The following is a 24,998-nucleotide window of genomic DNA, read 5'->3' as shown; positions in this document are numbered from 1 at the left end:
AATCACAAATTTTGCAAAAATGTATTCCGTAGAAATGATAGATTCAAAGATGGCTGGACAAGAATATGATCCTTAATAAATATTTACACTATTTCATTTCGCATTTTACTTGGTACATTTTCTGTTATTTTTGAGCCTCTTTTAAATCTACCTGCCAAGGAGGAAATTAATTTGTCCTGGAAGGATTAAAAGTATTCCAAATATGAAATTAAAAGCATCAGGGACACTAACTTCACGTGGTCTAATTCCTTTGGCTGAGTGTAAAATTCATCATTTTCATCCATGAATGAGTGCCTTTTCAAACAAGCATATCAGACAATCTGAATCGCCACACAGGAACACACGTAGGCAGTCAGGGGAAAGCAGTTCTGCATCAATAAATTCAGGAAAATCTACTCTTGTTACGGTGAAGTTTTAAGTAGGATATTGAGTCAAAATTGTTGGAACCAAACCTTGGAAATGAAATATCCAGCGGTATAAAACTGAAATATTTAACATCTAGCTTCTGTAAAATGCTGATTAGTGTTCTGTACTTTTTAAAATATGTTTTGACTTTGAGCACCACTTACTGCACTAGGTGCTCAGTTAGGATCAGCCATATACTGTACACTAACATTGATTGAAATGCAGCTCTACACACCTGTAAGTTTACTATAGTCTTTAAACATCCTCAATTGCCTGTTAAATATTTGGAAGACACATTGTAAGTTTTTTAACCTTTTGACTTCACCCTCCTCTGAATTTAAATCAAATGCTTGCAATCTTGATGTTGTATTTCACCACATATTGACTCTATCAGCAGCAAACAAAGTATTGCCCAAAATCATCCCAATCTCAGCTCATCTGGTTAGTCCTGAAACTTTTAGCCATGCCATTATTACCTCAGTGCTTGACCGCTTCACTTTCTGTAGGGTCAACCTTCTTCTAAACTCATCTTTCCATTTTAAAGTTCAAAGTAAATTTATTATCAAAGTACATATATGTCACCGTATACAACCCTGAGATTCATCTTCTTGTGAGCACACTTAATAAATCTATAGAAAGATAACCATAACAGAATCGATGAAAGACCGCCCAACTTGGGTATTCAGCCAGAGTGCAGAAGACAATGAACTCTGCATCAGACCAAGCTGCTGAGAGCTATCACTGTATCCTTGCTGACCTGTATTAGTTCCCTGACTAGCAGGGCCTCACTTTTTCATTATTCATCATCTCCATGGTCTTACTCTGTCTTATCCCTTATTCCTTCCATAGGATCACAATCCTCTAAGACTCAGTGCTCCTCCAGTTCTGTGTTCTGTCTTTTACATTTGGCATTCCAGCATTCAGTTATGCTAGTGCTAGAATTCCCTACAAGCATCCTCACTTTTTACCTTCTGACTTTTATAAAACACTCCTTAAACTCACCTCTTCATCAAGCTTGTAGTCACTAGTCCTCTTCTCCCTTTCTGTCATAGAGTCATACAACAAAGATACAGGTCCTTTGACCCACTGACTCCATCTGGCACCAACTATAAGGCATCTATTTACATTAATCCTATTTTATTTTTCTTACATTTCCTTTGTTTTCAGATTCTACTACTCACCGGCACATTTGGGCAGTTAATCTATCTCTGGGTTGTGGGAAGAAACTGCAGAATCATTGAATATCAGGGGTCACACAACATAGAAATGACCCACCAGGTCTACTCAAGTTAGTGGGCACCATCTACATTAATCCCATCTTCTAGCACTTGGCTAGTAGCCATAAGATCACTTGCCGGTGAGGCAGTAGCTTTGAGCCACCTACATGCAGTTCAACATCAAATCTTGTTTGAAGAACTTCTTGCAAGCTGCCTTGAACTTTTTTTTACAAAATTAAATAAATATTCCAAAAGGCACATTGCTGTTTTCAATTAAACCTTTCATTCTAATCTTCCTAACCTATCAAATATTGAATGGCCTAGCTAAAGCAGACATGGGGAGGATGTTTAAGTAAATCTAGGACTGGAGGGCACAGCTTCAGAAAACAAGGTTGTCCCTTTAAAACAGAGATGATGAGGACTTTCTTTAGCTAGAGGGTGGTGAATTTGTGGAATTCATTGCCACAGATGATCATGGATGCCAAGTCATTGGGTATATTTAAAACAGAGGTTGATAAGTTCTTGATTAATAAGAGCATCAAAGGTTACGGGAAGAAGGCAGAATTAAGGGGTTGAGAGGGATAATAAATCAGCCATGATCAAATGGTGGAGCAAACTCAATAGGCCAAATGACCTAATTTTGCTCTGATGTCTTGTAGTTTTATGATCCTCACAAGCCCTAGTTTCTGAACCAAACAACCACTGGAACACTGAGGATGAGAGAAAATGCCTGGGACCCCACTGAACAATGGACCCAATACTTCGTTTCCATAACCAAGAGATTTAAGTTTTGATGAAAAAAAGGCTAGAATATTGAAAAAGGGAATAGTTGTAATGAGAGTCAAATGACATTCTTCTTGCCAATTGTAGTATAGGGTAATGTAATGGGTAACATATTGACACCCATTGTTCAAAACATAAACTGCTCTACATAATTCACAAACACCATAACTGTATTGTGGTGTTCTCTTTAAGAGACAGTGTCTGACGTAATAACATTAGTGTAAGGCGACTGCTTTTGGTTTGTTTGTAAAGGAAGTAGCAGGCTGCAGCTTTCATCAAACACACAAAACAACTCTCGCATGTCTTAATCACAAAATACTAAATTGGAGACCCCAATGCTCTCAGACAGTTCCTGAGTTAATCAATGACATGTTGACCAATAGTCACTTTGAAACTGCTGGAGTTTTAAGAACAGCACACAACTGCATGGTTTACACAGTTCGCGTTGCAAGAACTCACCATGGACAATACCAAATTTTACTTCATCGGAGCATTGCTAAGTAGTTCCACAGCAGCCAGAGTGGAGAGGCTACTAAAAGACCCGCCTGCATATGATAAATATGCCACTCTGAAAGCTCACTTATTCAGATTTTTGAACTGATTGAGTCTTAAGTACACTGAACAGTTGCTCTCCTTGCCTGGCCTGGGTGACACTAGGCCTTCAGAACTAATGAACCACACATGCTATCTCTCCTGGGCAATCAATCAACCTTGTTTTATTTTTGAAGAACTCTTTATGCAACAAATGCCTGATCAAGTTCACATAGCCCTCACTGATAGACCCGTGAAGGACTATGGGGAGCTTGCTAAAATGGCTGATCGTACACACCCAGCCAGCCAGAGGTGTATCATTCCTCCTTCTTTCCCCGGCTTAATAACCCCTGCAGCAAAGCCTCCAGCAGACTCGCGCCCATGGCTCCAAACCAGATTCTGTGTTTTTACCATGTATGTTTTGGCACAAATGACAAGAAGTAACGACTGCTGTGCAGCTTCGACAGTGCCAGTGCATTTGGATATTGGAGGTCTGTGAACACCATGGGTTTCAGCTGCGAGGGTAATCTATTGTTAATCACGTACAGCCTTTCAGGGCAATGCTTCTTGTGTGACATGGGCACTCAAGTGAGTGTGTTACAAGCCCATTGATTATAAGGCAGAGAGTGACAGACCCTTGCTGGGGGCCACCAATAAAAGCAGGATCTGGACTTATTGGACACAACATAACCCGTGACGCTCTGCTTCAGTGGACAATGCTACAAATGGAACTTTGTCTTGGCATTAAGTTGCTCAACCCTTGCTTGGCACATATCTCCTGTTAGTAGACCCTAATGTTGGGTTGTTACCCTATACCCCCAGTAAATTCCCTGTGATGACTCTGTGTAGCACATACACCACCATATTTGAATTTCCTTTCCTGCTGGGCGAATTCCCAAACCTCACCAAGCCCACATTTTCCACCACAATAACAAAGCAATAGGTCAAACAGCATATTTTACAGCTGACTCATTGGTCCATGTCTGTGCATGTTGCCTGAACTCAGAAAAGGTGGCCAGCATGAAGGCTGAGTTTGCTAACATGGAAATGCTTGGCATTGTACACAGGTCGAATACCCCTTGGGCTTCACCCCTCCACATGGTGTTTGCCATCCAAGCGGCAATTACACCACATTAGCGTTGCCACTAACCCCTAAAGTTACCAGGTCACACATATTCAAGACTTTTAGGCACGTTTAGCTGGAAAGATAACTTTTTCTTAGTGGACTTAGTCAGCGGCCACCATAAGGAGCCTGTGTGTGCTGAGGATATTCTCAAAACTGCTGTTATGATCCCATTTGGCCTATTTGAGTTTCTGCGCATGCCATTTGGGCTGAAAACTGCGGCACAGACTTCCCAGCGACTAACGGACTCTGTGCTAAAAGACTTGGGTTTTCCTTTCACTTACCTGGATGACGTTTGTCGCCAGTGCATCCAAAACTGAACACTTGTCACATCTCTGCATACTTTTCAAGCAGTTAAGCAAACATTGGCTGATTATTAGCAGTTGGGTTATCTACTAAAGAGTTTCTTGGCCACCGCATCTCTGGAGAAGGTGTGACACCCCTGCTGTCAAATTGCCACTATTATGGACTTTCTGCTGCCCTGCACTACCAAAGCACTGCAAGAGTTTTTGGGTATGGTGAATTTTCATCACCAACTCACTCCACAATCTGCTGATCTTATGCTCCTTTGTACAGTGCCCTTAACGACAGTGCCCCTAATTCTATGCTTGAGCAGTCAGCAGACATGACCTGAACATCGGATGACACCAAATGAGCTCTTCTGAATGGATCCTACTGGCATACTCACTCCCCAATGCACCTATCCTTCACTACTGACACCTCAGGCTAATGCTGCGCACGAACGGTGGATTGTAGGCATGCAGCAACCGGCAGCTCCAACCCCTCTTCCCCCCCCCACACAGAGGAAGTACAGCATGTTTGACTACGAGTTTCTCGGTCTCAAACTGGCCGCCTGCTGGAAGGTCAGCTTTCACAGTGTTTGCTATCTTCAAACTCCTCATGCATGCAATGGCCAAAGCATCAGACCCTTAGTCTACACGGCAACAACATCACCGGGCCTATATTTTGGAATTCACATCTGACGTACAGCACATTGAAGGGAAAATTAATGCTGCGGCTGATTGCCTCTCATGGCTCGCTGGTGATGCCATACACACCAGGCTGACTGTGCCAGCATGCCAGCTGACCATGCTACCAACCCAAAGGTCCAGGCTTACGAACACCAGTCACGGGCCTGCAGTTGGCTGAGGTCAAGCTTCTCTGTGGATTGTCACCTTGTCGTGGTGGAGAAGCTTGTGTGGTCCTGAAATCCCGAGAGCAATGCCGTCTGGAGCTATGCTCCTGGTAGGGTCACCCATGGCGGTAAGGTCAAGGGTGAGGTCCCGAACAAAGAACAATCCAACCAAGGCCTCAAGGGTGGAACAGGCAAATGAAGTTACTTCAAACTCAATGGCTGTGAAGGCGGATGAAGGCTGCAACTAAATCCATCAGCTCCAATCGTCATGGTTTCCATGCCATTGTAATCAGTTGGTTGATTTGTGAAGTACCGTGTGCTTCTTGGAGTGCAACATCAAGTACACATTAAACAAATACACGCACAGGCATCTTCGCTCTGTGGAAACGGAACGAAGACCATCATCCTCGATCTCGAGGGATAGCCACGACGACGATGAGGTCAAATTTGGGGATGCAGGAATTTCTCCCCTGTGCGATGTCTCAACCAGTCGCCCTCGTCCCAGAGAGCTTGCAAACTGGATTTCACCAAAACTGGCATTGTGAGTCTATCTGGAGCTCGTATGAGCCACCCTGCTCAGGTCCTATGTGTCTTTGTTGAAGTAACAGCAGGTTACTGGCTATCTAGGGGTGCTGACGTGCACTTAGTCATGTTGTGATGCAGGGCCTATGGCAGTGGAACCATCCAGGTCTTGATGGGCCAGTTATATACAATCTACAGAAATGTATTCTAAGATGGGGCCTGTGTAGGGCAATATAATGTGTGACAGATGACACATATTGATCATTATAGAGACTGTTCTACATAATTCAAAAACACTGTCATTGAGTTGTTGTGTTCACTTTAAGAGATGGTGTCTGATGTATTGATGTTAGTGCAAGGTGATTGTTTTTGGTTTGTTTGTAATGGAAGTAAAGTTCTGTAGCTTTTGTTAAGCACATAAAAGGACTCTCGCATGTTTTATTCACAAAACTGTACATTAGCTCTGAAATGTTTCAGCTCATACTGAAAAATGTTTTAACTGGCAAGTCCCACTTAAATGGTAACCACAAATAGTAATTTCAAACCCAGATTGCTCTTTTGTCTCTACTGAACTGATTTATTGCCCTGAGTTGGAAATGAAAATAAGTACTTTGGATTCCAGTTAACTGGGTCATTGGTAAATCGAGGGAGCACTTATTAGGGAAAACTCTTAAAGAACAAAAACTAATCAAGAAAATAGACAGGATTCCCTTTGTTTATTTGGGACACTGCTTCTTAATTGGGGCAGGAGACTGTTGCTGAACTGTTTCTAACTAGCGTTGGACATATGCACTCGTGTGGCCGTTAGACACTACAGGGTGCTTAAAGCAAACAGTTTTCAACTAGCGTCTATTGCGTGCACTTGTATTCAAAAAGCAGTATCTTTGTCACTGAGAGTGAGTGAGAAATAAGCAGTAAGACAATTCAGAACAGTTTTGTTCACTGCGGTTTCAAGCATTCAGATAGGCAGATGCCAGAAATAGCTAGGAATGAAAATGAAACTATTTTGCTACTTCAACAAATTAGGAACTATGAAGAATGTGAAGGTATTGACAATTATCTTGAATGTTACAATAAAAATGAAGATTTGTAAGATGCAATGATCAATAGCATTGTATGAACGCAGTCCATTATCTGCACAAGGATTTTGTTCATTTATCAAAAGAAAGGGTACACTAAATGAATTCTTCCATTGATAAATATTAGGAACTAATACACAGTTTTATAGTACTGTAGTAGTATTGATGCTGTTCTAATTTGTTCTGTATTTTATTCAAATACATAACTTGTTACTCACTTAAGTAGTCGTTTGTCTTTCTTATACCTTTTTGGGGCAAGTCCTTAATTGGACCAAAATGTACTGGTCTTGATGTATCCCAATGAACCAGAATACACTGTATTTGGGAGGGAAGGGGTGAGAGTGGTGATTAGGGAAAAGCAAATGAATCTGATTGGTGGAAGATACATTCTATACATTGCTCATGACACTCTGGAGCCGGCCTCTCATATAATTGAACAAAATTAATATGTTAATTTCTTGCAAAAAGGTAATCTATCTGTAACAGACATTGTAATTAGTGTTCTAACAGTCGTGTGCATTTGCGTGGCCATTAGACGCCACTCCGTCCTTGGAGCAATCAGTTTTTAAAGAACAACAGTTGCATATGTTTGTGTTTAAAAGACGGTGATTTTTGTCACTTATAGTTGGCAAGAGATAAGCAATAAGACAATTCAGAACTGTTCTGCTCACTACTGATTTAAACATTCAGGCTTGGAGATGCCAGAAACAGCCTGGGAGTGAAAATTAAATGATTTCACTGCTTTAACAAGTTAGGAACTATGAAGAATTTGAGGCTATTGACAATCATATTAAATGTTACAATTATAATAACGACTAGGAAAATGCAGTCATCATTAGCATTGTATGAAGGCTGTTCATTATCTGTAGTAGGTGTCTATACTGTATTTGTTCATTGGGTAGACTAGATGAAATCCTCTGCCAATTACAATTTGGAACACAGTTTTATGGTACTGTAGTACTATTGGTACTGTTCTAATGTGTTCTGTGTTTCATTTAAATACATAATTTAAATTACATATTTAAATGGCGTAGTGGTTAGCACAATGCTTTACAATACAGGTGACGGGGTTCAATTCCTACCGCTGCCTGTAAGGAGTTTGTACTTTCTGCCCATGACTGCGTGGGTTTCCTCCAGGTGCCTCCAGTTTTCTCCCACAGTCCAAAGACGTACCAGTTAGTAGGTTAATTGGTCACTGCAAATTGAAAACTGTCCCATGATTAGGCTAGGATTAAATAGGGGCATTACTAGGTAGCCAGCTAGAAGGGCCAGAAAGGCCTATTCCACACTGTATCTCAATAAAATAAAAATAATTTGTTACTTAGTCTGAGACTTCTATACATTTTAAACTATTTTCATGAAACTTTGGCTAATTAAGTAAGTAGGGCGAAAAGAGAGCAAAAATAGTGAGGTGCTCATGGTTTTATTGTCTGTTCAGAAATCTGACAGCTAAGGAGAATAAACTATTCTTAAAACATTGAATATATGTCTTCAGGCTCCTGTGCCTCCTCTTCAATTGTAACAATAAGAAGAGAGCATGTCCTGGCTGTTGGGAGTCTTTAATGATGGATTCCATCTTTCTGAAACATCACCTTTTGAAGATGTCCTCTATGCTGGGGAGTCTAGTGCTCATGATGAAGCTGGCTGTGTTTACAACCCTCTGCTTGAGTGTTGATGAAACTAGTTTGACAGTTAAAGCAAAAAAAAATCTACACACGAACACACAAAATAATTATATGAATTGAAACATTTGAAACTAATTCAGTAATAAAATACTCCATTTAGCTTTCTCTGGTAGCTGGTTCCACCCTTTCATTACAGATCACTGAAGTTCCTGCAAGGTAAAGCTGGTGCAGAATAATTGCCTAGCCAATAGAAGCTCTTGCTGCCTTGATTGACTCCAGAAGAGTTCACCAGCACAGCAGCGAGGCAGCCAGCAGTACCACAGGCTCCTACTGACACTGGAATCCAAGACTGCCGGGGAGAAACACAAGTGACACCTGCCTTTAGTGCTGCAAAGGGAAGATATGACCTGGCAATTTTTTAGTAAAATCCTAACTGTGGATTTAAAAATAAATGAAATAGAAGTCCAGCATCGCTCTTCATTTTCAAACTCTGATTCATGGGCATGTTAGTTGGATAATGTTCTGTTACCCATTTACCTTGATGAACGTATTGATGCAGCTATAAAGAAGGCAAGGCAGCGGCTGTAGTTCTTTTGGAGTTTGAGGAGATTTGTTTTGTCAACTAAAATACTCGTAAACTTCTACAAATGTACCATGGAGAGCATTCTGACTGGCTGCATCACTGTATCAACAGGGGAGGGCTGCTGCACAAGATCAAACTAGGTTGCAGAAACTTGTAAAGTTAGTCAGCTCTACTATGGGTACTAGACTCCATAGCATCCAAGACATCTTCAAGGAGTGGTGCCTTAGGAAGGCGGTATAAATCATTCAGGATCCTCACCACCCAGGACATGCCCTCTTCACACTGTTACCATCAGGTAGGAGGTACAGAAGCCTGAAGGCACACACTCAGTAATTCAGGAACAGCTTCTTCCCCTCTGCCATGGGATTTCTGAATGGACATTGAACCAAAGAACACTACCGCAGTACTTTATTTGTTTCTGTTTATTTTTTGCATTACTTTATTTCAACTTAACTATTTAATAGACATACATATATACTCACTGTAATTCCATTTTTTCTATATATTTATTTATCGTGTATTTCATTGTTATGCTGCCGAAAAGTTAACGAATTTCATTAAACCTGATTCTGTAAGAATTTGTTGCTAATACTGACAGAAATGTGTCTTCATACAGAATTAAAGCTGCACATCTCTCAAGATATACTGTTGTGTAGTACAAAAGTAGAAATCAGCATTTGACCAGTTTGCTTTTATTAATATTTATTTTTGTATAGAAACACCAAATAAATTTATTACAACTCTCAGAACACAATTTTTTTTCCTGCATGCTTTCAGCAAATAAACAATAGGGTGATATTTAATCCATTCTGAACAACTCCAGTTCTGTTCTCCAGGCAATCAGATTGATTTAAAAAGTGTTTAGTGCTCCTAACTAAACTAATTAGTTATAATTGATAACATCCAGTACTGTGATGAAAGCATGTCTTTCATTGAAATGCTGTCAGTTAGCCTTTGCGATGTTCTAGGTCGGTCAACAAGGCTGCTGAATTTCAGGGATGTGAGGAAATTAATAATGTGATGAGTGATTCTAGTTTTGATGAAGGGTTTTGGCCCAAAACATCAACATTTTATTCCTCTCCGTAGATGCTGCCTGACCTGCTGGGTTCCTCCAGCATTTTGTGAGTGTTATTCTAGTATAGAGGTTGCAGTATGTTCTATTTAGTGGTGATGGTGAACGTAAGAAGTAGAATCAGATGTTGGTCACTTGGCTCATACTTTCTGCACCAAACAATAGGATGCTGTCTGACCTCAGTGCCACTTTCTTCTACTTAGCCCATGATGATTAAAATCCAATAATCCATCAATCACTTTTTTGAACATACTCAGGAAAACTGAGTACAGAATTACAAATACTTACTACTATTTTGATGAAGAGCTTCTTTTACATCCCAGTCCTGAAAGTCAGCTGTTTGTCTGAGGACTGTCGTACATGGCCCTAGATGTCCTTGGCAGTGGGCATAGCATTGTTTCATTGCCTGGTTAGTAGCTGTGAGCAAGTAAATCAAATTAACTCATGGGGAATTAGTCATATATAAAAAGATAGTTTAAACTGCAAAAAATTAGAGGTATATCTTGATCCCATTTCCATTGTTAGACTCAAGCCAGTTGAGAATCCTAAGTTGACCTATCCATCATGCTGCTCTGTATTTAGAAATAATCTAGATTTGTCTAACACCTGGTAAAACTCGTAGTGTCGCACTGGAGCTCATGGCAAGCTTATTTTCATTTAAAATGAGGACTGCCGTGGCGGTTGGCTTAATTCATGTAAAAGCTGGCGTCTTATTGACTTCACTGACAAAGCCTTATGACCTTATTTCATTTGTCTGCTGTTCCTCTTATTTTTTAAATGAGATGAATTTTTCTTTCTTGAGAATCAGAGACGCTATGTAATAAAGGTAAATATTTAGATATTGCGTTTTGCATTGTTTTTGAACATCCCAAAGTATGTGGCAGCCAATGAATAATTCGAGGCATAGTCACTTCTATAATGTTAGATATATGACTGCCAGCTTGTGCAGAATTTAACCCCCACAGGAATATGGTGATAATGATCAAAGAAGTTGTTTGTTGGTAATACTGAGTGAGGACCAGGACACCAGGACACCACTAACTCTTCTAGTTCTCATCCAAATAGTGTCATTCAGCCTTTGGCTTCTGACAGAGAGAGTAGATGTTGGAACAGCTCATCTTAAAGGTGATTCTGACAATGATGCCACATTCCTTCAATACTGCACTGGAAATGCAGCTTGTGCTTCCATTGAGCCACTGCTTACTGATGGGAGTAACCCTGATCCTTCTCGTCACAACTTGCTTTGTACATTGAACATGAGCAAAATATTCGATCATGTTTAAGATCAATTGAGCTTTAGTAATACCAGAGTTTGGTGTTTTGAACTGAGACCTTCTGACACCAATCTTTCACCAGAGCATCTGGCTCTCTTTCCTCAGGCCTTTCTGAGCTGTTTAAACAATGCAATAAGTTAAAGATCTGTTTAAATGAGATCTCATTTTTAAAGGAAGGCTGTTCAAGGAAGCTTGAAGAACATCAATTTATTTATTGTGAGATCCCTCACTTGGTGCTGGTTTAGATTTCCAGCTGGTAAGCGGGGTGAGTCAGATAGAGGATGCAAAGGTGTAAAACTGGGCAGCTTGCCATGATTTGATCAAATCATTAGAAGGATGAGAATGCTGCGTGTCAGCATCAGTTCAGTAGCTGTGCAAATGCAGATTACAGTACTTAGAAATTTTAAAAATAGCATTGGTGCAAAAACACCAACTTCTACATCGTCTCAAACCAAGTCAATTTGTTCTTTCTTTTAGATACCTGATTCCGTCACTGGATCGGTCCCACGCCGGGTTTTATCGTTGCATCGTGAGAAATCGTGTGGGAGCGCTGATGCAAAGGAAGACAGAAGTGCAGGTGGCATGTAAGTTGGTTCAACAGGATGGATGAGACTAATGTGACAGGGGAATGGCATCTGCTATATGGTCCTTACTTGGTGATGTGACATCAACAGATGAAATGTCCAATCAGCACATAGAAAAACATTTTCTCCATCTTCACCCTGCTAGTCACTGCCAATGGATGGAGCTTTGGGACTGAGAAAAGTGACAGCTGGTGAGTGTGAGAACCTGAGGGAAACTAAATTCTTGAAGAAAATTTTACAAACATCCATTTTGCTGATGTTGGTGGAGGTCTAAATTGAAATAAAGTAATTAAACAGAGAATAAAAAAAGTAATGAGTCTTTGGGGAATTATTTTATATTCACAGCTAAGGCTGCAACACATCAACTCCTTTTCTACTGCTCATCAAATCGTTATATTTAGAATAGTACTGCCCTGAATTTGATTTTCGACACATATGGCTTCCTTTCTTGCGCTGAAGAAACCTTGAGGGAATTTTTGGTCCCAAAACCCTTCATTCGGCAGTAACCCAAAATTAAAATTGGGTTAAATAACAAATAAGGGTTGTGTTGGAACCACAGTTAATATATATGCAAAGCATTTGAAATTTTCCAAAGCATTTATGGAACTCAGTTGAGTCATGTTACAAATTGTGTTGATGTCTATTTCTCATTGTGAATTCTCTTGCCGTTTGCAGAAGCAATATTTAGCATTGCAATGGAAATATCAGCACAATCTGTAAACAGTGCATGTATTTAATATTCTCAGTCTCAGTTTGTAATATTTCAGTGTCATCTAATCTGTTTTGCAGTGCCACTTTGTGGTACGAGTCCATTTAGTTTCAAATTTATGCAGATAACACATTCCACTTGTATCCAATCTAGAGCTGAATGGAAACTAAATAGGTAGAGCTTTCTAGAGGTGGAAAGCCCCAAAGTGATTTCCAGGGTATAGCCACTGTCTAAATCTTCTCCAATGAAATGCTTCTGGTAAAGGGAACATCTGTCCTTGGTATTTATGGCATCCCAACCATCCCAGGAGGCGGCATGGGGACATGTCACTTTTCTCATTCCCAAATCTCCATCCACTGGCAGTGAATAGCAGGGTTAGCACAAGGCTTTACAGTACTAGCAATCCAGGTTCAATTCCCGCCACTATCGGTAAGGACTTTGTACATTTCTCCGGGTGCTCCAGCTTCCTTCCACGGTCCAAAGACGTACCAGTTGGTAGGTTATTTGGTTATTGTAAATTTTCCCATGATTAGGCCAGGGTTAAATTGGGGGTAGCTGGGTGACATGGTTCGAAGGGCTTATTCCATACTATAACTCAATAAATAAATTATTAATAAAAACATTAACTTAAAATGTTTTGAAATCATTTTCAATATGCACATCTCAGTATCTTCCATTCAAATATTTGGAGATATATTTATGTAAAGAAACCTCTCCCCCCAGTGCCCTCGCCCACTTCCACAATCTCATAAACTTAATGGTAGGACTTTGCTTATAGAATTATCCAAACTACTTTCTATTGCTTCAGTATTCAGTAGCATAAAAAATGGACAATGTGTATAATAAAATGGGTTTGAATTCCAGTATTGAAAATCAATGCAAATGTGTAAAAGATAAAAAGCTGGAAGGATTCCTTGCCTTTTCGTAATGGCATATTTTGAAGTGAGCTCATTGTTCTAATTTAAGAAGTGTGGCAGCCAATTTGTGCACAGCAAGTCCCCACAGCCTCCTCATTTAGAGGTGAGAGTACTACCGAGACACAGATATTAATATCTAACATACTTTCTTCAAATGAATAGATGCATCTTTCATCAAGCTAATTATCTGTATTGTAAGACTTATAATTGGAAGTTTCTCTTTCTTCTGGTTGCTTTAATGCTAATAATTTGACAGTAACATAATGGACTTTTTATATACTATATGTACTTCCAGAAATCCTCAGCCTAAGTTGTGAAATGATGACTGTTGCAAGAATTTAGCAAACGTGCGAGAGTAGAAGTCTTCTGAAGAAAGAAACAGTCACCACAGGAAGTCCTTTTACTCTGCTGTGCTTCTTTTCCCACACCTCTATTTAGCCAGCAGATTTTTATTCATGGGCAACACAGCAGGTTGATCTGGCAGAGATTCTATACATTTATAACCCTTGATAGAACATAAAAGACTAAAAATTGGATGATTTAGTGCTCAGTTTTCTGAGTAAGTCAGACAGAAATTAATGTAACTTTGTGGAAGTCACCCCAGCAATCATCTCCTGGGTAAGTCACACCCATCATGAAATTGCAACAGCCACTAATGTCTGATTAACGTACCTGAAAATGCTCTGGTGTTAGATGTGCACTTAATGAGATCACTGTTCACACACAGCCTATCTTCTCCCTTACCAATGTGCATTGGAGCTTAAAAATGTAACTTGATTGTCATGAAACTGTTTCAGCGCATCTATTGTAATGCATTACTTCAATGCTTACATTGTTCTTTAAAGAAGTTTGTATTGATATCAGGAGTCTAAACTGTGACTTTGAAACTCAGGCACCTTGCAAAATCCATAGTGTGGGCTAAAGCTAATAATAAGCATTTCCCCAACATTTGGCGGGTGAGGTATGCTTTCAATGTATGCCTCTATATTGGCACCATTGGTGCACACCTTTGACTGCCTTTCTAGGCAAGAGGCATCAGGATCTGCAGAAATGACAGCAGCTGCCACACTATTATCACTTTTCTCTGCACAGTGATAGATGTGACTTTCAATAAATGAGGGCACATTCGGACTGTAGTTTGTTTAAAAGCCAAGTACAAACACGAAAAAACATGATATTTGAGTCTAAGCTTTAATGTACTACAGCCACACCCATTTCCTAATCTTGTATGTGAGATTTGATTTTCCAGTGATATATCCCCACTTTGGCTGTATGTCTGGCAACTTCATTTTGATGTCAGTCCAGATGGATGTTCTAGAGAAGCTTCTTCACTGACTGCACCAACTAAACTGCTTCCCAAGATCAACTAGGAGAGAGAGCAGTCCGTGATAGCCAACTGTAGGACATTGTTAAATGTCAGCTCCTAAACCCATCTTGATGATAGTGCAACGTACCACAGGTACTCAGACCACTCCACCACAGTTTCAGTCTCCAAATTCTGAGCTAATGCAACCAACACATCAACCCACTGTTGCCTTCACTCTCCTTCAGATACAGCTTTCTGCACAATCTGAGCAAGACTTTGCTCGTGATGCAGAAGAATATCAATGTGGAGTCTGTAAACCTGCAATATTTCTGTTTTTGTGACATTTTGATCTGTTCCCATGTGGCATCTCTCTGCTTATGAAGAAAAGCAATCTGCTCATGTGGAGAAGTACAAACCTTACATTGAGAGCAGCAATCTGATCACAAATGTAAAGCATGTTACTCAGTGAGGGCTGTGATTGGCTCATCAAGCCACTCACGATGACATATCTTTGCTCCTGAAGAACACCGACCTTTTCTGGTGTGTGGCAGAAACATGCCTTCAAGGTAAACCTAGTTGTGGATACAAGAGACTGCAGCTGCTGGAATCTGGAGCTGCAATCAGCTGGAAGAACTGCATAGAGTCACGGATAAAAACTGCACAGATACAGGCCCTTCAGCTGATCTGTGCTAAACTATTTAAACTGCCTAGTCCCATGGACCTGCACCATGAAAATAGCCCTCCATAACCCTAGCATCCATTTACCTATCCATGCTTCTCTTAAACATTGAAATTGAGCTTCATACACCACTTGCGCTGGAGGCTCATTCCACACTCTCACAACCCTCTAAGTGAAGAAATTTCCCCTCATGTTCTCCTTCAACATTTCACCTTTCACTCTTCACCCATGACCTCAAGATGCAGTCCCTTCCACCTCAGTGGAAAAAGCCTGCTTGCATTTACCCTGTTTGTACCCTTCAGAATTTTGTATACCTGTGTCAAATGTTAAGGAATAAAGTCCTAACCTATTCAATCTTTCCTTATAATTCTGGTTCTCCAGTCCCAGCAACATCCTTGCAAATTTTCTCTTCACTCTTTCAACTTTATTTACATCTTTCCTGTAAATATTTGACCAGAACTGCAGACAATACTCCAAATTAGGTCTTACTAATATCTTAAACTACTTTAACACCACATCTCATCTCCTGTACTCAATACTTTGATTTATGGAGGATAATATGCCAAAAGATTTATTTATGACCCTACCTACCTGTGACGCCACTTTCAATGAATTATGGACCTGTATTCCCAGATCCTTTTGTTCTACCATATCCTTCAATGCCCTACCGTTCACTGTGCAAGACCTAGCCTAGTTGGTCCTACTGAAGTGTAACACCTCGCACTTGACTATACTTAAATTCTATCTAACATTTTTCAGCCCATTTCCTGGCTGATTCAGATCCCATTGCAAGCTCTGATAGTCTTTCCTACTTAAATTCTATCTAACATTTTTCAGCCCATTTCCTGGCTGATTCAGATCCCATTGCAAGCTCTGATAGTCTTTCCTACTGTCCACTACACCCCCAATCTTGTTGTCATCTGCAATTTGCTGATCCAGTTAACCACATTATCATATGGATCATTGATATAGATGCTAACCAACAATGGACCCAGCACCATTCTCCTTGGTACTACACTAGCCACATGCTTCCTGGTCAGAGATGCAGCCATTTACTATCGCTCTGGTTTTTCCGGCAAAGCCAGAGTCTAATCCAATCTTGAATGCCAAGCGACTGTCCTGACGAAGGGTCTCGGTCCGAAACGTCGACGGCGCTTCTCCCTATAGATGCTGCCTGGCCTGCTGTGTTCTACCAGCATTTTGTGTGTGTTGTTGTTTGAATTTCCAGCATCTGCAGATTTCCTCATGTTTGCTGACTGAATCTTCCTGACCAGCCTCCCATGTGGGACCTTGTCAAATGCCTTGTTTAGGTCCATGATGTAGGCAACATGGACCTTCATGTTGCCTTGCCTTCATCAACTTTCACCCTCTTAACAGTCTCCACCCTCACCCTTCCTTCCCCAAGCCTGGTTCCATCTGCTTTCTTTTTTTCATCTATCTCTACCTATTGTCCACCTATCTCTGTCTCGCAACCTCACAGGATTTGTCCATCATCCTTCACCCCTTCTTGGTTCACCCTTCACCTACAGGTCTCTGCCTCCCAACTCTCCCTCTCATCCTTAAACTTCCCTCTTCAACCTTCATCCTGATGCAGCATTAGACTCAAAACACAGGCAGTTCCTCTTGCCCTCAGATGCTGCTCAGCCTGTTGAATTCCTCCAGGAGATTGTTTTGTTCTGAATGGGCCAGATTAGAAACAGAACAACTTGGTTGGTCTGTGTTTACCTGAAATTGTGGGTGCAGTGTAATGGGATAGTTTTTAATTCCCAGCAAAGAGGTACATGTTACCTCTCGAGATGAGGCCATATCTTTTACCACTGCACAACCTTCTGGGAGGACTGGGAAGCATACTCCTGCACACTTCTTGTTATTCCTTGTATAGAGTGCAGTAACCACATTGCTGTGTGATCGGATCACCCTTGTCATGCTGGTATCCCAACCATGGTCCTCACCTGGGGTCTCTGGGGAGGTAAAAATGCGCAGAACCTTTACCAGGAGCATCTGACATAGAGGACAGCCTTCCTGACCTCTGGCTCCTGTTCTAGCACTTCATTTTTATAAATCTTAATGCTCTCTCCCTCCTTCATGCAAATGAGCTTTAGTGTGTGTTGCTGCTTCTCTCCATTGGGGAGAATATGTCAAAGGATTGAGGCCCTTCCCTTGAAGGGCCAAGTTGAGTTGAATTCACTGGAAACTCCTCTGTGGTGCATGTTTCTGGGAATGAAACTTTACTCCTCTAAAGTTTTCTCAAGTTGAATAAAAGTGTTAAACCATCATCCACAGAGTTTTAAGGAAATACAGCACGGAACAAGGCCTTGATCCACTGAGACCACGTGGACCATCAACCACCCATTTACACATGACCAACATGAATCCAATATTCTTATTCTCCATACATCCTCATCAGCTGTTCCCAGATTCTACCACTCGGCTACACCCTGGCAGCAACTGACATTCCAACCTGAATGTCTTTGGGATCTGGGAGGAAATCCATGCAGTCAAAGGAGAATGTGCAAACTCCACAATGCCAGCACCCGAGGTCAGGATTGAACCCAGAACTCTGATGCTATGAAGTAGTGTCTCTACTGCCTCTGCCTCAGTGCTTTCTTTTGGAGTACAGAATTCCAGTCCCCTACCTCAGTTCTATCAGTATATCTAAATGTGCAGTAATACTCTATCATACTTTTATTGCAAAATGACCAAAGTGGATCAGAATAATAGTCCACTGTGAGCAGTAAACATAAGCTTAATTGTATAGCCACATTGGATGATACAACCTGAGTTCCACTCTAAAATTCAGAGTACCAAGAGACAGTCCAGACATTTACAGCCTGCATGTTGGAGTGGGGAGAAGGGAAATCAGGGACATTACACTCCTGCTTAATTACCCAAGTAATAAGAACCTAATCAGGCAGCAGCATTAATGAATAATGATAATGTGAAAATCACAGAAGATTTTGTACATTGTTTTAATTAGCTTAATTAACCACAGTCTATTTGACTAAAGTAGAATTGAGCACACTTACATCAAGCTGCAGAATCATAAGAAGACCATTGTAGACATTGTATCAATTATCATTTAGCACTTTGTTTTTGTCTATTACACCATGGACTTTTTAGAAAGGTCCACGCATATAAATATTGCGCTGGCATCACACTTGCTGAAATTTATTGTTGCTCCTCTGTCCATCTATCAGATGGCCTTGGCCTTAAATGTGGAGCAGGGTCAGAGTCTCCAGCATGGAAACTGGCCTTTTAGTCCAACCAGCCCTTATTCACCAAGATGTCCATCTAAGCAGGTTCCATTTGCCCAGGTTTTGCTCATATCCTGCTAAATCTTTCCTATCCATGCACCTGTACAACTAACTACCTTGTAAATTTTGCATCGGCCTCAACCACTTTCTCTGGCAGCTCATTCCATATACTCACCGCTGTCTGAGTGAAAAGGTTGCCCCCTCAGGTTCTTAATAAGTCTCTCCTCTCTCACCTTAGACCTGTGCCCTCCAGTTCTTGATCTCCCCAACCCTGTGAAAAAGATTGTGCATTCACTTCTGTTATTGTAAACACACCTCATTCTCCTATGCTCTAACAAATAAAGCCTACCCTGCTCAATGTCATTCTGTAACTCAGTCTGTTGTGCCCCAGTCCTCGTAAGTCTTCTCTTTTCAGCTTAATGGCATCCAGATCTGAACACAATATGGCCTCACCAACATCTTGTGCAACAGAACATAGCATCCCAATTTCTATACTCGATTGTGTGTGCACCCTTAACTCCTGGTGGAGTCGTCGGGGCACCGTCATGACAAGCTTTTTGCACTGATCTTTTTTGGTGATTGCTCATCGTACGGCATGTCTTGGGCATCTGAAACCTGGCGGAGCCCATCCCTCTCCAGGTTTCTCCAGGCTGGATTCGAACTCAGGAGCCTTCGTTCCAAAGTCCGGCACTGATGCCACTACGCCACCACTATACTCGATGCCCTGAGATTAGAAGTTGGGATAGTAGCGCTGTACTTTACAGAGGCAGCAAAGAGGGTTCAATTCCCACCACTGTTTGTAAGGAGTTTGCACATTCTCCCCATGATTACTTGGGCTTCCTTTCACAGTCCAAAGATGGGTTAGTAAGGTGGGGGCATGCTACATTGGTACTGGAGCATGGCAACATTTGGATCCACAAACTGTGTTGGTCTTTGATGCAAACAATGCATTCCACTATATGTTTTGATGTTTCAGTAAACTTGACAAATAAATCTAATCTTTATCTGATGAAGGACAGTGCACCAAAAGCCACCTTCTCCACCCTGTCAACCTGTGTCACTGCTTTGAGGGGACTGTGTTCCTCTGGGCCACAGTACTCTCCTGGAGCCTACCATTCACTTTGCAAGTCATACCCTGAATTTTCTTCCTCACACTTAAACTGAATAAAATATAAATTGTCATTCCTTGGTCCATTTATCCAACTAATCAAGATCCCACTGTACTTCTTAATGACCATCTTCACTATCCAATGAGACCCCCTTTAGTGGTATTTATAGACCCCAACCTTATCTTGGCTGCTATCAGACAGCCCAAGAAAACCATTTTCTTCCAGGTAGGGCTTCCTGCCTCTCCTTTTGACAGTGGCTGCTCCCCCAACGTCATAGTTCTTTTTCACAAATGTAGTGCTTATATTTAGATGACTTTGGTTTTGGAAATGTTATTTCACTGCACTTGCCGTATTTAGTTGGTTATCTTTCGGACATTCACTTACCTCTATATGCATATATCCATCTTGCTGATGGTTAGTGACTATTGCTCTGCATTTCCTGCAATATTAATTGAAAGGATGAAAACTGAATGCATTGTTCAGACATGAAATAGTGTCTGTAACTCACCTTGGTTCAGATGCCTTTTTTATACTTCCCCATTTGAAACAGCAGGTATGTTTACCATCATTAATGTTTTAAGTTTCTGCTGGCAGGCATTTGGATTTCCTGTGAAAATAGTCTTTGATTCAACCCTTCTCCAAGTCAGTCAGGTCAGTTTTCCCAGGACCACTTTTGCATCAGGCCAATCATTTGAGTATATAACCTTGACACTCTGAAGGAAGCTCAATAGTTAATTGCTTCCACTGAGTTTTTCAGTCATGCCCATGTTTGATAGGCACGTCTCCCTCAAGATATATTTTGTGGCCAAATAAAACCTACAACCATACATATAACTGCCTCTTTAAAAAATAGAGAATTATAATCAAAGTTTTAGGGAGCTTACACAAAACTAATATTATTGAGTAACTTTGAACAGTTGTTAGAATAGTGAGCGTTCAGCAAGAGTATTTAGATGTAATAGTATGCTGTTTGACCTCTAGAACTCCCCGCATTTGTCTTGAGGAAAAATCAAATGTCAAACACAAAAGCCATGTATGAGAAATGCTCCCTTTTATCAGCTTGCATTTTGTTTAATTAAATCAAAACAAAACATACCTTAGATTCTTCTTTCATTTCCTTGGGATAGCTAACCCCTGCATCTCCTCACACCCATCTAATGGTTATTTAGTTTAAATTGATATTGCTGGTTTTCCTTCCTTTTTTTTCACCCCAACCAAATTTTAACTTATCACTGTGGACGTGAAATAAACTCCCAGATGGTATGTTGTCTCCCAGGTGCCAGAGTCAGGAACATCTCCCACTGAGTCCGCAGCATTCTTATAGGGAGAGGTTGAGCTTCCAGAAGTCATGGTACACATTGGAACCAACGACATAGGAAAGAAAAGGGATGAGGCCGTGAAGAGAAAATACAGGGAGCTGAGTAGGAAGCTAAAAACCAGGACCACAAAGGGTGGAAATATCTGCATTTCTGGCCTGTGCCACACACGTTGAGGGTAAGAATAGGATGACTTGGCCAATGAATGTGTGACTGAAGAATTGGTGCAAGGGGCAGGGTTTCACATTTGTGGACTGGGATTTCTTTTGGGGAAGATATGACCTGTACAAAAGGGACAGATTACACTTGAACTTGAGAGGGGCTAATATCCTTGTGGGCAGGTTTGCTAGAGCTGTTGTGGAGAATGTAAACTATGTTGGCAGGGAGATGGGAACCAGAGTGATAGGTTAGATAATGGAACATTTGATGCAAAGGAAGATACTACTTGTAGAAAGATTGTGAGGAAGGATAGGCCAAGGTAGGGCATAATGTTGTTAGCTGGATGTGTTGAAATGCATTTACCTTAATGCGAGGGGTTACTACAGGAAGTGAGAAAATAGATTTCTGCACCTTTTGCGACAATCTTTGTGTCCTTGTTGCCCCAGGAATAGTCCCAGAAGAGTGGAGAATGGCAAATGTTATTTCTTTGTTCAAAAAAAGAATAGAGATAATCCTGGGAGTTATGGACCAGTGAGTCTTCATCACTGGTGGGCAAAATATTGGAGAGGATTCTTAAAGAAAGGATTTATGAGCATTTGGAGAAACATAATCTGGTTAGGGATAGTCAGCATGGCTTTGTGAGGGGAAGGTCATGTTTCACAAGCCTGAAAGAATTTTTCGAGGAAGTGACAAAACAAGTTTTGAAGTTAAAGCAGTGGATGTGGTGTATATAGATTTTCGCAACACGTTTGATGAAGTTCCCCATGATAGGTTCATTCAGAAAGTCAGGAGGCAGGGGATCCAGGAAAGCCTGGCTGTATGGATTCAGAAGTGACTTGCCCACAGAATGCAGAGGGTGTAGTAGATAGATCATATTCTGCCAGGAGGTTGGTGACCAGTGATGTTCGGCAGGGATATGTTCTGGGACTCCTGCTCTTTGTGATTTTTATAAATGACTTGGACAAGAAGTGGAAGGTTGGATTAATAAGTATGTAGATGACATGAAGGTTGAGGATGTTGTGGATAGTGTAGAAGATTACCATAGGTTTTAAAGGGACATTGATAGGATGTACTGGCAATCTGGGTGGAGATGTGGCAGATGGAGTTCAATCCAGAAAATTGTAAAGTGATACACTTTAGAAGATTGAACTTGAAGGCAAAGTACAGGGTTATTGGCAGGATTCCTAGTAGTGTGGAGGAACAGGGGGATCTTCAGCTCCATATCCACAGATCCTTGGAAGTTAAGTTGATGGGTGTGTTTAGAAGGTTGATGGTGTGTTGGCCTTCAGTAGTTGGGGGATTGAGTTCAAGAGCCATGAGGTAATGTTCTATCTATAAAACTCTGGAATATTGTGTTCAGTTCTGGTTGCCTCATTATAGGAAGGATGTGGAAGTGTAAGAGAGGGGGCAAAGAAACTCTACCAGGATGCTGCCTGAATCAAAGAACATGTCTTCTGTAGATCATTTGAGTGAGCTAGGTCTTTTCTCTTTGGAGCAAAGGCAGATGAACGTTAACTTGATATAGGTGTTCAAGATGTTGAGAAGCATAGATAGAGTGGACAGCCAGAAACTTTTTCAAATATTCAAAGGTGCAAAGTAATTTTATTATCAAAGTCTGTATTGTAGTATACAAGCTTGAGATTCGTGTTCCCCACAGACAGCCACAAAACAAAGAAAAACCATGGAACCTGTTCAAAGGAAGACATCAAACCACACCCCCCAGCACCAATAAAAATCAACTCATGCAACCAGCAAAAAAAAAGAGTGATAAACGTAGAATATAAAGCACAAAATCAAAAGTGTCCAGGCATATTCAGTTCAGCTCAGTTTTCATTATTTTCAGGCTGCCCCGATTCCAAAATCGCCCAAAATAGCAACAAAAAAGGAGTGACCAGAAGCCAAATGTCACATAACATGACCTACAGAGTCCAGTCCACAAAATGTGTTGATTAAAACCTTGTTCTGGCACCATCCACTGGCAATATCAAAGGAAAGGGAGATCATTCAAACACAGACACCTTCATTTGAGAGCAGCGAGCGAGAGGGAGAGAGAGACTGTCACATATTGACACCTTCCTCTGGCAGCAATGGGTGAGAGGCTTGGATGACAGCACTGAACATCCGTTCGCCTTCTGCACTTGCCTCGATGATTTCAATCCTCCTCGACGTTTTAGTCGGCGAGACCGCCGAGAAATGGAGTCGACCATGGGCTCATGACCTGTCTCCGACCTCCTTGGCCCCGAGGTCACATGCTTTGCTCAAAGCCTCATGGAATCCTTTCACAAACAGCAAAGCAGCAGATCGCTCAATCAGCCTGAAAACACACCACCAAAATGTAGTTGACAGGCTCCAACAGTAGCAGAACCACATTTGAAGGAAAAAAGCAGTTGTTTCATGAACCACCTGGAGGATATGGCCCTTGGTTGTGTTGTTCACTGGCTTCATCTTCTCAGGGTGGAAATGGCTAATAAGAGAGAGCGTAATTTTAAGATGCTTGAAGAAAAGTACAGAGGAATGTCAGAGGTAGGCATTTTACACAGAGACTAACGAGGGCAATAGACAGTAGGTGCAGGAGTAGGCCATTCGGCCCTTCTAGCCAGCACTGCCATTCACTGTGATCATGGGTACACAATCAGTACCCCGTTCCTGCCCTCTCCCCATATCCCTTGACCCCGCTATCTATGAGGGCGTGGATCACACTGCCAGGTGTGATTGTGGAGGCAGGTACATTAGGGCCATTGATGAGACTCTCGGGGAGACACATGGAAGAATGGAGGAGGGAGGGCTATTTGGGAAGTAAAGGTGGGATTGATCTTAGGGTACGTTAAAAAGGCGTAGCAGTTCGTACAACGCTACAACACCTCTGGGTGCCAGAGTTTAGAGTTCAATTCTGACATCATCTGTAAGGAATCTGTACATCCTCCCTGTGGAAAGCGAGGGTTTCCTCCCGCAGTTCAACGATATAGCCATTAGTAGGTTAATTAGTCATTGTAAATTATTTCATGATTAGGATAGAGTTAAATTGGAGTGGCACAGCTCGAAGGGCCAGAAGGGCCTATTCCACACTGCATCTCTAAATAAATGAAAATAAATAAATAAAAGTTTGACACAACATCATTGGCCAAAGGGCCTGTACTGTGCTGTTTTGTTAACACTAAAATATAATTTCTGCAGCTGATAGTGCTGTCAGCAGTGTAGTAATATCGTTGTAGTTAGAATTTAAACCATAGGTTTTAACTTCAAAATGATTATCAGGTATCAAAATCGATTTCAAAATGTTGTTCCTTATTATCACAATGAGAGTGTAATTCTTTAGTTAATAAACAGTGTGCAGAAAATCACTACAAATGGTGATACACAAAATAGATGAACAGACCTAATTTTAAAAACAATGTTACCTAAGTATATAAAACAAAAACCAAGTATGTTTCTCAGTCTGATTACTCAGTAATCTCAATGAGGATGCCATTTCTGAATGAGCGTAAATGGTATGTAATTATTGAATCATTGATTCTGAATGTATAATGTGAAATGGACACAAAGTTGGCTGTTGTAACTGGAAACATCTGGAATTAATAGGTTAGCCATAATGCAGGCTCTTCTTTTCTGGCATTTG

General features: G+C 41.0%; 1 protein-coding gene across 4 annotated transcripts in view; it reads left to right on the top strand.

Annotated features, from left to right (window-relative positions):
- Window positions 1–24,998, top strand: part of LOC140714669 (protein sidekick-2-like) — a 919,455-nt gene that overhangs the window by 498,476 nt on the left and 395,981 nt on the right. For all 4 annotated transcript variants that reach the window (XM_073026119.1, XM_073026118.1, XM_073026117.1 and 1 more), the window contains one exon: window positions 11,827–11,933. In XM_073026119.1, coding sequence (XP_072882220.1) covers window positions 11,827–11,933 — 107 coding nt within the window. The remainder of the gene's footprint in view (window positions 1–11,826; window positions 11,934–24,998) is intronic.

This window comes from Hemitrygon akajei, chromosome 22 (genome assembly GCF_048418815.1).
Source record: "Hemitrygon akajei chromosome 22, sHemAka1.3, whole genome shotgun sequence".
NCBI lineage: Eukaryota > Metazoa > Chordata > Chondrichthyes > Myliobatiformes > Dasyatidae > Hemitrygon > Hemitrygon akajei.
This window is presented reverse-complemented; position numbering and strand designations above follow the sequence as displayed.